At 41.3% G+C, this 15,009-nt stretch overlaps 2 protein-coding genes across 2 annotated transcripts in view; one reads left to right on the top strand and one right to left on the bottom strand.

Moving 5' to 3' along the window:
- Positions 1-15,009, top strand: part of LOC116043723 (trypsin) — a 68,145-nt gene that overhangs the window by 43,723 nt on the left and 9,413 nt on the right. The window lies entirely within an intron of this gene.
- Positions 668-13,668, bottom strand: LOC116043726 (trypsin). The gene is made up of 5 exons (XM_036008552.1): positions 13,505-13,668; positions 9,355-9,514; positions 4,851-4,992; positions 2,876-3,142; positions 668-1,488 (listed from the first exon to the last, which is right to left on the bottom strand). The coding sequence occupies exons 1-5, from the start codon at positions 13,605-13,607 to the stop codon at positions 1,327-1,329; spliced, it is 834 nt and encodes a 277-aa protein (XP_035864445.1). The 5' UTR covers positions 13,608-13,668; the 3' UTR covers positions 668-1,326.

Genomic DNA, 15,009 nt, shown 5'->3' with positions numbered 1-15,009 from the left:
CAATTGATGTGTGCCTTATTTGTGCCTTTATTCAATATTAATAGAGTTGATCAAAAGCATTTATTCTACCATTTGATGTTTGGTTTTGCAATCCAGTACAACAAACCCACAAACAATGTGGGTGTGAAAAATGAGCCTATAGTTTAAAGCTGGGGTAGGCAGTTTTTTTCTTTTTGTGTCATTGGGAAGTGATTCCATAATAACATTTCAGCTTGTTGTAATTTAAGTGGTCTGAGAGAAAACTAGACTTCTGCACCTCCTCTTGTCTCTGTTTTCAGTCTTTTAGAAAATCTAGGCCGGGACAGCAGACTTTGGCCAATAACAGGTAATTTAAGAGAGAGCGTTCCTATTGGCTGTTCTACAAATGCAGATGGTGTAAGCCTGCTTCAATGGTGGAAGATCCTGCAGGAAAAGTTGTTATTCCATCATTGGCAATAACTGCTTACACCGCCTACATCAAAAAGAGTCTGACAATAAACACAATAAAATTGACGAAGCAATTCAGAGATGAAGAGAAAATGTCACTAATTGCCTTTTGCTAACCGCAGCCAAATTCTCACAACTGCGGCTAATTCAAGTTTGTGTTTATGTTGCTAGCTACAGCTTTGAATCACAGTATGTCATCTCAAAGAGCTAAACAGGCACACAAAAAACAGGTTGTTTTTTCCAAATCGTTTCAGTTCCAGTCTTACAAAAGTAAACATTGCAAGCTTCACAAAAGTGGTGTTTTGCGGGGCTCCTGTATTGGATTGCATTATATTGTACAGCTGTTGCTGTTATTGTCGCTATTGACGATCGCCTGTGAACGAACATTGAACATGTGATCTTTGATGTTGTAGCACAGGTTAGAACCAGTTAAATTATGCATGCACTTGCTTATAGTATCTCAAATAGTTCTCCATGAGCACTGAGAAATTGAAGCAGTGATATGGCACCTCGTTCTTGATGTTGTGGAAATGTGGTCAATATGTCCTTTTACCTGAGGGGTGTTGGTTGCTTGTTTTGCTTTTGGAATGTTTTAAACAGTTTAACAACAGACATGATACATATACAAGCTTGAAAACGTTTTAATTCAAACATTTTGAATAATGCACTTGAGATGAAAAGATTGTTACCACTCATGAGAGTGGTATGAAGCTTCTGTTCTCTCGGCTAGAAAGCAAATACTGTAAGCTTAATTCCCAAACTATTATTTTAACACACACATGACATATAATTAAATGTGCACAAATGGTAAAAAGAACATATTAAATCAAAGAATTGAAATTAAGAACTTTAAGTCTCCTCTCCTTTTTTTTAATCTGAAGTAACATTGGGGTTTAATCCTTAACACTTTCTGTAGTAGCTAAATATGGTGTTGTCTATCCACCTGCGGAACTTCGACACAGCGGTGTAGACTCCAGGAAACTGTGCATCAGCACATCCTCTCCCCCAGGACACCAAACCATAGACCCGGCCCTCACATACTAGTGGGCCCCCAGAGTCCCCCTGAAACGACAGGAAAGAAGGAAACATCAGGTATATCAACATATTCTTCCAGGCCTCCTAGTGGGGTCAAGTTTTAATGAACAAGAAACTTAAAGGCAGAGTTGGTAATGTTGAGAAGCTAGCAAGATTTGAAAGTAGCATCTCCTTTGAGGCTCCGTCTAACCCCTCGCCCTGCCCCCGGGGCTCCGCCCACACACAGACATGCATGAGCACCGCTGTGTTGCTGCTTCAGAGCAGAGCGGAGAAAGGAGCGACATTTTTCTTAACCAAAACTACTTAATGTCGCATTCCACTGCGGCAGAGTTTTCTCCTCCATTCTTCAGTTAACTTGCAGAAACTCCGGCGGTGAGCTCAGGCTGGTACGCGGGAGTACGCGCAGCAGGGAGAGGAGGCATTTCATTGGTTCTTTCCAAGGAGACAGCGAGGCATTGATTGGTGGGTGTTTTTACAGGATCACAGCAGCTACAGACGATGGATCTTTCTTGCTTCTTTTTATTGGAGCCATAAGTTATTTATTGCTTTCGGGGTGTAAAGACCATTTCAAACAATATATAAAAAGTGTATATTGGAAATAGTTACCAACCATGCCTTTAAAGGATAGGTCTGGTGATATTCTATATTTTTCTTGTTGTCAACAGATCTTTGGAAAGATAACCAGCTCTGAATTGATCCTAACAAGTATTGTCTGTGTAGCCACAGCCTAAAATAGCTGTGTATGTGCGATTATTTTGGCCCAATCACACATACATCATCCTGCTACCATAAACATTCACTATTGCACCAAATGTGTATTAATCCACAGCTGAAAATAGTCTCGTACAAATGCACCATTTACACTGTAAGGTTTGTAAAAGAAAACAACAGTGGAGTGCCCAGCTGTTTTAGGAAATTACGTAGGCTTTTTTTTTTAAAGGACACTACATAATTGAGACCAGTGGTAAAAGAAGTATTTGCATCATTTACTTAGGTAAAAGTAGCAATACCACAATGTGAACATACAAGCAAAAGCTGTGCATTCAAAATGTTACAAAAGTAAAAGTTGATATGTACAGTATTAGTAGTGACATCTTAAAGTAATAAAAGTAAAACTACTCATTATGGAGAAAAATTTTTGTTGTCAATGTTATGTTTTATCATTTATTTAAAAAAAATTTCTTTCGACTGCACCTTAGCTGAGAAGATGTTACTATAAAAAAATGTAATGTAACGTTTATTACATATTTGGATTGTTATTAGTGATGTGTTAATGTAAAGCAGCATCTTACGTTGCAGCTGGTTGAGGAAATAACTTCTTGACTATATATTCAAGGGTAAATGCAGTGAAGTAAACTGCAGTCTCCAAGAGGTAACATATCCACACTGAGTAAAATGGCTGAAGTCCTCTTACCTGACAGGCATCCTTTCCACCAGTACTGAAACCAGCGCAGAGCATGTTTTCTGTGATGTTGCCGTTAAAGGACTCACTGCTGTTGCATTTTTCTGTGGAGACGATGGGCAGCGTGATGGTGCGGAGGGTGGAGGGGATCTGGCCTCCACTGGGGCTGGTATATCCCCAGCCTGACACTCGACACACTCTGCCCTCCGCCACGGAGGCCCCCTGTCGGGGCAGCAGAGCGATGGAGACGTAGCTGTTCAGATACACCGGGGCCCTTAGCTGGAGAGATGGGAAACAGTGTGATCAGCAAACAGACCCACTGAGGCTACATTTACACAACTACATTTTAGTTTCTGTTTCCGCAACGCATTCTCATGAATGGGTTTCCACGATATCATACATAGTTCATTCACACCGATTGATATGATATCCTATGAACTTAGGTGACTGCCTACTGGTCACGTGACGCCGGCTACAGAACTCTGTGAGCTGTCGGTCGTATCAGCAGACATTACAGTGAAGTTTAGCCAACAAAAAGTGGGCATCATGCTGCGACGCACCAAAACGACTAGTTGAGTTTAGGAAAAAGGTCATGGTTTGGACCCACCCATCCAAAACATCTGTGGAATACATACAAATTACAGTGTATTACTTTTCGTAGCTATATGTACAAACGGTTCATGAGAACAGCCTGGCTATACGCCTCACTTTCACACTACGTTTAAGAGCCCCTAAAACGGAGAAATTTAGAAACACTGCTGTCCCCGATTTGGTTTGAAAACTCTGGGGATTCTTTGTAGTCTAGATGGGCATAAGGACATAAACGGAGAGCTTTGGAAACCACAATGCACGCCAGCCAGATTTTGAACCGCAGAGTAACGTCAAACAATCTGCTTTCTGTTTACACTGGTACACGTATGCCCAGTGTATGTGAACAGTCATGTGATATGTGTTGTCAGTTAATATGGACGGAGATTAGTTCTGCTCCTGGAGCTAAAACTTCCTTGAAGGCGGGTACTTTGTTGAAGTTTAAAACTATTGGATCTGACCAGAGCCACTCTGGATCTGCCATAACCAATCGCTAACATTTGGTCGTGACGTATGTCATGCGCATGTGCAACAAGAGGGGAGACCGTCAAGGCTTATATTTAGCTTTAGCATTAGCATTAGCCAACTCCTTCACCACAGCTGGAAAATCAAATTTTTCCCAAACTCCGTGGGGATGAGGGCCACAACATCATGGCCACTAACAAAACTCAGCAAAGATTGCTCGGGCTTTAACTTCTGGATATACGGCAACATTGCCACAATGGACCGAATGGCTTTGCTCGCATCTTTCTCCGCTGCAACACTAGCGCACGGCCTCAACGTCATCGTTCTCAGCCACTCCCTCTGTTCACTGATTGGACCGCCAAAAATTTGGCTGGAGAAAACCCAAGACTATACCGCGAACCCAGACGTAGTACTGAAGGGAAATGAAAATTGAGCGTAAGTACGTAGGAGGGCGGAGCCAGGCTACGCCCCTCCGTCCCAACCCACAACAAAACCTCTCTCTCAACCTCTGCCATACTACAACAATCAAAAAACAAAAAGCAAATTATATGACAGTAGCAACTCCCCATTGCGCCATATTCTTGATCCAAGCACCAATTGTAGGTGCCTCCGTGTCCTTTTTGCCTGTAGTACAGAAAAATCAATACATTTATATTTGTGGGGTTTCAGATTGAGACCTGTTGGATACAGGTGCAGCAAAATCATCTTAGGGTCAAGTGGAATGTTCACAGACAAGATGAACATAGTTCCACTGATCCCCTCCTCCCTCCAGAATGTTCCAATTTTGTCACAGTCCACAAATGCTCCCCTGACGGAGATTGTTTTTGTGTCAAAATGCCGCTTAAAAATGAAAACATAGTAGTGTAGATGTAGCCTGAGAGTGGCTGATGGAGTAACACCGTTGAAAAATAGACCAATAGGTTGCATACTGTACCTTAATAAGCATAATGTCATTGTTGGTGGTGGTGCGGTTGTACTCCGGGTGGGGAACCAACAGTTGGGGCAGGATTTCTTGCTCTGTTCCCTCATAGATGGTCAGAGAGTAGTCTCCTGCTACGATCATCATTTTCTCTACCCTGCAGAGATAAAAAGCAAATCAAAGTCACCATGTTGTAATGCAAATATAGTATGTTAGCTTAAATGGTTCTTGTTGATATTAAAGGGATAGTTCAATATTTTGGGATCTCTGTCCGTTTCTTATGACACTACAGCCAGCAACCTATTAGCTCTCAGAAAGAGACCTTCAAAAATCACATTGACATTTGTAACTATGCTATTAGCTAAAAATACAGAGCCTTTCTCAAAAGTATGTTGAATTACTTGCTTCACATGTTTAGATAAGGATATCATTTTTTTGAAAAACGATCTAATATCGGGACTAATTTTAGGGATCCTTAATAGACACAATTTTAGATTGTGGGTTTTTTATAATGTGATAGTTACTGAGTGTGACTGTTAGTTTGATCTCTTGTTTAAGGGAAATATACATGTGTGTATGTTTGCGGGTGTACACCTACATGTATCTGTACAGTATGTGGGCGTGATAAATGTATTGTATATTGATGTGATTTAACATTCTTGTAATGGAATGTCTGTGATGTAATGGGTATTGTGTGACTAGTGTGAACCCCAGGAAGAGTAGTTGACTGCTACTCTGTCAACTAATGGGGATCCTTTTAATAAACAGTAAACCATTTAGACGCCACAGCTCACCAAAAAAGATGAGTTCATTAGCAAGTCGAGGGCTCTGACAGCGGAGAGGAGTGAGCACGGTAGACATTTTATAGTCAGCAGAGATTACAACTAGAAAGTTGAAAATGTGACTTTAGTCGGTGAGTTTTATGTATATGGAGTTTGGACTAGTTTTCATGAGAGCTGTAGTTTTTTTTTCTCTGCTCACAAGGTAATCATTGTTTAACTTAAAAATCTGTTTCAAGTTTTAATTTCTTATGGCATCTTCTGTTGTAGATGCTGATTTGTCTTTTTTTTAGAGACACAGTGTCATGGTTGTGTATGTTTTATGCTTCAGTTTCCTGTTTTATTTTGTAGTCTGTTTTCTCCCATGTCATGTCTTGTTTTACTTCCTGTCTTGGGTTTTCCTGTCTTTGTGATTGTCTGCCCCACCCTGATGTGTTTCACCTGTTCCTGAGCCCTCGTGTCACCTGTCCCTTGTTTCACCCTTGTTACCTTGTATATTTAGTCTCTGTGTTGTCTTTGTCTGTTGTCAGATCATTGTGTGTGTATGTACCTTTGTCTCGGTGTTCCAGTTTTTTATGATTTCTGGGGCCCGTTTCAGAAAACAGGTTTAGTGAAAACTCTGAGTTTGTTAACCCTGAGATGAGGGAAACTCTGGGTTTTCTGTTTCAGAAAGAGAGGTAACTTAATCTCAGAGTCAGTTACTATGGTAACAAACTCGCCGCCAACTTGAACGTCTGACAAAGAAATCATCTCTTACAGTCCATCATGAAGGCTATAAACTCCACCACACTGCCTACAAAGACACCCTCATTGCTGCCAAGTCTGCCTACCTCTCCACCATCCTCACCGACCCCTGCCAAAACCCCAGAACCCTCTTCTCCACAGTGAACAATCTCCTCGGACCAACACCCTCCCTACCTCTACTCCGGATCTCTGCAACTCAACATACACTTTTTCGCTGACAAAATCAACATCATCATTGATCATCAATCTCTATCCCCTGTATCTGATCTCCCAGTATCTACTCCAGCACCTACCACGGCACCTCTTCTCCCCATCTCTCCTGACCTCCCAACCCCTCCTCCACACTGCCTCCTCTCCCAGTTTGACCCAGTCACCCCTCCTGAAATCTCCATACACATCAGCTCTTCCAAACCCACTATCTGCTCCCTTGACCCCCTCCCTAATCCCCTCCTGAAGTCCTGCCTCCCCGTCCTATGCCCCTACCTCACTAACCTCTTCAACTCCTCACTGTCCCTTGGAACTGTCCCCTCTGCCTTCAAAACTGCTGCTGTCACCCCAATCCTAAAAAAAAACTGGTCTGGATCCCTCCTCCCTCAACAACTACCGCCCAATATCCAACCTCCCCTTTATGTCTAAAACCATGGAACGTATCGTCGCCTCACAACTCCAAACCCATCTTCATGCCAATAACCAATTCAAACCCCTCCAATGTGGTTTTCGCCCTCTCCACAGGACAGAAACCGCTTTCCTCAAAGTCCTCAATGACCTCCTCACCTCTGCTGACACCAGTTCCCTCAACATCCTTATCTTCCTCGACCTTCGATACCGTGGGCCATAACATCCTGCTCACCAGACTCAAAGACCTCAGTATCGAAGGTATTGCACTCAGCTGGCTCCATTCCTACCTTTCCAACAGATCCCACTTCATCTCTCCATAACCACACCTCTGCCACAGCCACAGTCACTCAAGGCGTTCCCCAAGGCTCCGTACTCGGCCCCCTCCTCTTCATCATCTACATCCTCCCCCTTGGTCAGATATTCTGCCACTTCAACCTGGACTTCCGCTGTTACGCCGATGACACCCAGATCTACCTCAGCACCAAATCCCCCCACAATCCTTCCCTCTCCCACATCAACTCCTGTCTGTCAGCTATTAAAACCTGGATGCAACACAACTTCCTCAAACTCAACAGTGATAAAACAGAATTCTTCCTCATAGGCTCCAAATCCACACTCAGCAAAATCAATAACCCCACTCTCACCATCGACGGCACCACTGTCTCCCCATCTCCCCAGGCCCGCAACCTTGGTGTGATCTTTGATTCCACCCTCTCCCTTGAGCCCCACATCCTACATGTCATTAAAACCTCCTTCTTTCACCTCCGCAACATCGTCAAAATCAGACCCTCTCTCACACCAACTGCTGCTGAAAGACTCATTCACGCCTTCATCGCCTCCCAACTGGACTACTGCAACTCACTTCTCCTTGGCATCAGCTCTACCCATATCAAATGACCCCAACTGGTCCAGAATGCAGCCACCCAACTCATCACCCACACCAAATCCTGGCACCACATCACTCCAGTCCTAAATCAACTCCACTGGTTTCCCATCTCCCACCGGATCACCTACAAAATCCTTGTCCTCACCTACAAAGCCCTCCACCATCTGGCCCCCTTATACCTCACTGACCTCCTCTCCCCCTACCAATCCTCATGGTCCCTCAGATTCACCTCAGCCGGTCTCCTCTCCATCCACAAGTCCAACCTCCGCAGTTTTGGGGACAGAGCCTTCTCCAGGGCAGCTCCCAGGCTCTGGAATTCTCTCCCCCAAGAGCTCCCTCACCATCTTCCAGTCCTGCCTCAAGACCCATCTCTTTACCTCTGCCTATCCGTAGCCCCACACCCCCTCCCTTTTCATCTATGCCTGAATCTTGTTTTGTTTTTTGTTTTGCCTTGTTTTTGTTTTTTACCTTGCCCTGTAAAGCGACTTTTAGTCCTTGAAAAGCACTATATAAATTATAAATTCAATTTATTATTATTAAATAGAAATATATTTGCTGTTGCAAAGTATTAATATAAATGTAATTTCTAGGAGAAAGAGCTATATATATATTTATATTTATATATTAATCCCAGTCAATAACAGTGACTCAGCACTACAGTAAGGGTTGTTGAGGACAGAAGCTGTTTGTTGACTGATAGGGAAGTAGGCAACACTCACATTTGGGATCTGACAATACAGTTAACTGTCATTTAATAAAAGACCGATGTTTGCAGATGTAGGACTGTTAACTGTCCAATGTGTGGGAATTTCTCCCATCTAGTGTTGAGATCATATATCGCAATCAACTACCTCACGCCACGCAGTTCAAAGAAAGTATTAGCTACGGTAGCCTTCACACTTCAGAAAGCCAAGATGTCATCCACGTCTTCATCCAGCTTTCCCTCCGGCAATCAGGTCCGTTCATTCCGACTTTTTTTCTGATGACGCCGGTCTCTTGCTCTTTTCAATATCCTTTTTCTTTTTCTGGGCGAAGAAGAAGACTCCTGTTCCTGAAATTTGGATTCTGAATATGTGTGGTCCTCCATGTTCCTTCTTCAAACTTGCCGGGGCCGGGAAGCTACGATACCTATTAGCAGCACCTGTGAGTTTATCATGTGACAACGAAAACGCGAAAGGCGGAGCAGTATATCCTCTATGTCCCTTACCTGCTAACGTATTTCAAGCTGGCGCATGAATATGGAGCGTCTACCCTAGTTCATGCAAATGTGAAATTTCATGCCAATAGGAATATTTGGAATTGATGGTGGTGGTAAATATTCATTAAAAAGGACAAGTTTGTGAACGGCAACACAGATTTTGATAATGAACAACTAAAAACGTTACACACTGGACCTTTAATGTTACCCTAGAGTCTTACAGTCTTGTTTTACAACTTTATTATCCTGAGCTTATGTAGAAGTAAATGAAAAAAAAGAAAACAATTAGCTCACCCAATGTTACAGTGTGCTGCTGTGATTACCCAGTACTTATTTATCAAGGAGCCTCCACATAAGTGCTGACGCTGGGTTGTCTGTATGGACACAATGTATTTGATTGAATGTGGAACTGGTGCGTATCCTCCAACTATACGTCCCTGTGCCAGCTCTTGACCTGCGACACACACCAAGGGAAATAAAGATGAGCTTAGATTGGATTTGGAGAGAGAAACAGTCATGAGGAGCTAGCACAGTTGTAACGTTATTACTGCAGCTGCAGCATCAGCAAGAACAATACAAGTCATAAAGGAAACAACAGCTGACTTCAGTGCACAGATGCTCCTGGCTCCTGGATCAATGAAAAACAATCTCATCTCCGAGGTTCAATGATTCACAGTGAGGATGAGTCTGACCACCATTACAGTATCTATCTGATGTAAACACAGTAGTGCAATCGTGTAAAAACCTAAGTACATTTACTTACTTTGCTGTGTTTAGGTACAAGTTTGAGGTACTTTACTTTACTTAAGTATTTCCTTTTTTGCTACTTTATACTTTTACACCACTTCAATTCAGAGGGAAATACTGCAGGTATTTCACAGCTTTAGTTACAGATTAAGATTTTACATACAAAACATATGGTGAGTTTATAAAATATGATGCACTCTCACAGAATAAAGAATCCAATATTTACCACTGCTAATATGCAATAATCCAGTAATATCATGTATAATAATCTAACATCCACAAGGGCTATTTTTCTGAATTCTGAGTGTCTTTACTTTTGCTGATTATACTTTTATTTGAGTGAAATTTTCAATGCAGGACTTTTACTTGTAAAGGGCTTGTTTTAATCACAGTATTGCTACATTTACATATCGATCTTTTTCCCTCCCATTGTAGAATTTCATTTTTTTTACTTCAAAGATAGGCTACCTAAGTAATAATTATAAGGTAAAATAAATTCCTGCATTGAATTTGTGATTATTTGACTAAAGAGTTCTATTTCTTTCTATCTACCTTGGTGACACAACCACTAAGCTTTATACAAATGATTGCGTAATGATGTCAAAAATATGCAAATGAGCGTATGACGTCATCTAGCGACTTTTAGCGACTTTTGGAGCTGGTGCTAGCGACTTTCATTGGAAAAGAGTTGGTAACACTGGCCGACTGTGCTAACCTCCTGCTAACCTCCTGCCGATTCTGCTGGCCTAGGCCAAGGATTCTCTATAACTAAAGATAGCACAATACAAGCTGTGCCACGGAACGGTAGCCTACACACTTCCTGTCTCCCAAATGGGCGTGGTCTCGTTTGAAAGTTTAGTGAACATCGTAGGGATGGGTGAAAATTATATTTGCATAATTTATTAATATTTTTTTTTGCTGACATTAGATACTAACACAGCTAAAAGACATATTTAGCTGTACAAAAAGACAGGTCTCAAACAGATTACATTTTCTCCGGATGTGTCCGTCTGGAAAAAGGCCATTTTAGAGATATGTAGGTTGTGAAAAATGGCTCCAATATTTGCTTTTTTGTCTATGGGGTAAATGAATCGGTCATCTGTGTTCACCTTCACTTCTCCCATTGGAACCAATACACTAAGGACCTGCTACTAGTCTCCTAAAGAGGCATGGCAGAGGTAAAGACCACGTGACACAGATACAGGAACTTACTCTGAGTTGGGGCATCTCCGTTCTAAAACGTCTCTGCCTAGGCTAGCTAGCCAGCTGGCCGGTCAAGTTTTCAATTGTAAACTTCAGAGTAAACATAGTGTGCCGATCTGATGGCCGCATTGTGCTTTATGGTGAATCATGCACACGTTTAAGGAGCTGATGGGATTATATTTCATTGTAACTGTACCTCGTATGATTTCATGTGACAAATAAGAATCAATTCATTGATTGATTGTAAAGGATTTCAATACATCTTCTTCCACCTCTGCTAAATAAAGATTCCTATACTGTTACAGTCAGTTAGGTTGAACTTAGTCTCACTTTGCCAGATCTTCCTCCACTACGCTGCAAAGGAGGGTCTGGCTAGTCCAAAGCATTCCAGGATGGGAGAAAAACATGCTCTGGTTTATTGGCATTTCTTTAAACCAATCACAATTGTCATGGGTGGCGCTACGCGCTGGACAGAGCCATGCTGCCTCTGCAAAATAGCCTCGAGAAGGAACTTGTTTTGGTGGAACATGTGTATGTTCAAAAGTTGTTTTAGTCGTGCAACAGAAAACTCAGATTGGACAGATAGTCTAGCTAGCTGTCTGGATTTACCCTGCAGAGATCTGAGGAGCAGTTAACCATAGTCCTCATAAATCCACCGGAGTTTAGAACACAAAGAAAGAGGAAGGAAATTCAGCCAAAAAGAGTGATATCCGGCGGATTTTTCAGCAGCAAAGAAGCAATCCCGGAAGTGAAAACGTCGTGGATATACAGTAGACTAGGTTGAACTAGCTCTAACCCTAACTGAGAGAGCTTGAACATGCGTTATGGCTGTGATCTTTTTAATACAGGCTCGTATGGGGTCAGCATTTCTGTGACATACGCCTGACGAGCTTTAAAAGTGGTCAGTCAAATTTTAAAATCAATTTTAAAACGGACAGGGAGCCAGTAAAGTGAAGCTAGAATTGGAGTGATGTGATGTTGTCTGTTAAAACTGGTGAGAAGCCTGGCTACTGAGATCTGGTGGCGGTAGAGAGTGATATATAATAATATATAGTTATATTTGACTACTTTTAGGCCAAGGAAAAATATTATCCCATAAGAACGCTATTCCTGGCAGGCTTTGACACAACAGACTTTTAAATTGGGAACTCAAATTTGCCAAACTGTTAACTGAATAAATAAAATATGAAGGATCCAAACTTCAGAGTCTTGCGGGGACTTTGGGGCACTTGGGGGACTCATGACCTCAGTGTTTCTAGAATCTCGGCCCTGAGAGTAAATACACTGTAAACGTTTAAAACGTTCTGCCTAAAACTCAATTGTCCGTCACAGCAACTGAGAGCCATTACTGTCCTCGATATTGACCCTGGGCTATAATTAGCAGCAGTGGTGTGAGTCAAGAGCAAAATGGTAACTCTATACAGCATACTACACATGGCATGGATTGGGTGTGTGTGAGATAAACACACACAGACACACATACAGGTGCGTTAGAAAGTGTTATGTAAGGACCTTGGAACTGAAGCTTGAACAATGTGTCTCCTATTGTGTGTAATGTGGGCTAAAACTGATGGTTACTGCCCACACTGCTGAATTGTGCATTGTAGTAAGTCAACTATATGCTATTCACTGCTTACTGCTAATGTAGTTAGCTGGCATTCATAAAAATAAATCTACTTTTTTTCATATTCTCAAAAGCTAAAATTAGTAAAAGTGTATCAGTCTCCAGCATTGTCCGTTGTATAACTGTATTGTTCAGTCCCAGATGCTAGACCCTTTCAATAGTCTCCTTTCACGTTTTATCTTTGCAATATAATTGCCAGGCACAAAAGGTTGTTGGCCATAAGTCGTTTGCCTTCATCTGTTCTTTCTGAGGTGTCAAATTCTTTTGGTGAATAAAAGTGGTGGTCAAAAAGATATCTTTGATGCACCGAGTAACAATGCACATGTTCCAGGAATTTTAACTGTCGCTGATTAGTTTTAAATGAAACCTTAAAATGTAAACAAGATCAGCAAATTATGCAATCAGGTGTATTAACAGTATTTAGCTTTTCATCACAGAAGTGTCATTACAAAGGACTTTACATAGGTGAGCGTGACCAGACGTTTTTATACTGAAATGTTCTCACATTTTTATTTTAAGTACAATCTATGCCAAGTCTGCCCTTCTCCTATTACTCTGCTGTGATTTATGATTTATTTAAAGCAGTGTAAAGCAGCTCAGTCATGCCCAGATGAAAATGGCTCTGAGTTACACTTTATTGTCAAAAGTCCATCTCAAGGGATGTTTATAACATATTAGATACACATTCAACCCATGTAAATGCACACTCAATTTATGAACCCCAAACTGTCAGTATGTCATTTTACAGGATGTTAGACCACACAGTATGCATCCCAACTTTCCTGTCATTGAAACCCAGAAGCTTAACTTCACTTAAAGCCCTTTCATGCATAAATAAACTGTAAATTCAAGATAAAGAAGCATACTTACAGTTTACAGCCAGGACTTCAAACAGTATACAAAGAAATAAAGATGGCAGGTCCATAGTGAGACAATGGGAAGAGCAGTGTGAGTGAGGCTGTGTGCTACTCATCTAATCTTAACGGGAAAACATTGCACCTGCACTCTCAGGTTTCTTATAGTTCTTATTTCCGTCTCCATGGTCACCTCCTTGTCCTGGACCAATATATAATTGAAGCTTACAGAGCACGGCCCCTTTTCTCACCTCTACCTTGACCTACTCAAGCTTTCCTTTACAATTAAATAATCACCTAGTTTACTGAAGGCCCATTTACTGTCGCACAAAAGATAAAACACTCCTTGACCTGTACAATGTAATGCTAACCAATGCAACAGCTATGCCATGAATTCTACTTTTACGAAGCCTATAATTTTCCAGTTTTTTTGTTGACACTGTCAGAGACATAATCATTCTACCTTATGTTAATGTTTGAGGTCGTAGTGGGTGCTGGTGTTGTACCGGAATGCATTATATTGGAAGATGTTTCTAATATTCTGTCCCTCTCATGTATCCAAATAGTGTGGACAAAATATGTGAAACACCTCTCAATATAATGCCGTCCAGTTAAACACCACTGCAAACTACAACCTCAATAATAAACGTAGTTAAATTAATACCTCTCTACCTCTCTGACAGTGACAATCAATTGTGAATGAATTTTTTTGTAAAGGTAGAACATTAAGGCAGAGCTGTTGTAATGGATCCCATTAGGTTGTACAAGTGTACCTAATAAAGTGGCTGGTGTACATTCTTGTAAAGGGTACTTGAAAGCAATATTTGAGTAAAAGTACCTTAAAGTGCCTTACCTTAAAAACTTTGATTATGAACTTTATTGTGGCTTCCTTAAAGCATAATATTCAGGGTTTCCACACCTTCTTAAACATCAAATTCAAAGTCTGAGATCAACAAAGAGAAAATCTGAAACAGAATTTTAATTTTTTTTGTGAGCACTGATTAGCCACACCTGCTTTTTTGCAGTCTAACAAATTTAAGATTTTATTTTGTAGTAACAAGTAACAAAGATGCTTAGGGGAAATGTATCGGAGTAAAAGTTTCCAGAAATATAAATACCGAAGTACTAGTGAAAAATCTACTTAATGACAGTAACGAAGTATTTGTACATAGTTTGTTACATTACAACTCTGCGGGTGTATACTGTGCTCATAGTGTTGCCAGTTTACAGTTATACAGCTACTCTGATGTTGTTGCCCTGTCAATTCCAATAATTGACATATTGCAGTTTATGATTGAAGCTCCTAAAATGGATGAAACGGGTCCTAAATGAAAGGAGAAACAGTGTCTCTGCAGCACTTCATCACTGTAATGTTACCGTCTCCCCTCACTGATTTCCCCAGAAAGGATTAACGAGGGTTTTCACTGATGACAACTAGTAAAAGCTTTTGTATCCGACCAGGTCAAGCCAGTGCTGCTGCTCCACATCTATTCTAGGGATGGGTGTCATTAAAAATGGAGC

This window comes from Sander lucioperca, chromosome 12, assembly GCF_008315115.2.
Source record: "Sander lucioperca isolate FBNREF2018 chromosome 12, SLUC_FBN_1.2, whole genome shotgun sequence".
Classification (NCBI taxonomy): Eukaryota; Metazoa; Chordata; class Actinopteri; order Perciformes; family Percidae; genus Sander; species Sander lucioperca.
Note: the sequence above shows the minus strand (reverse complement) of the source record. Positions and strands in the feature narration are given on the sequence as shown.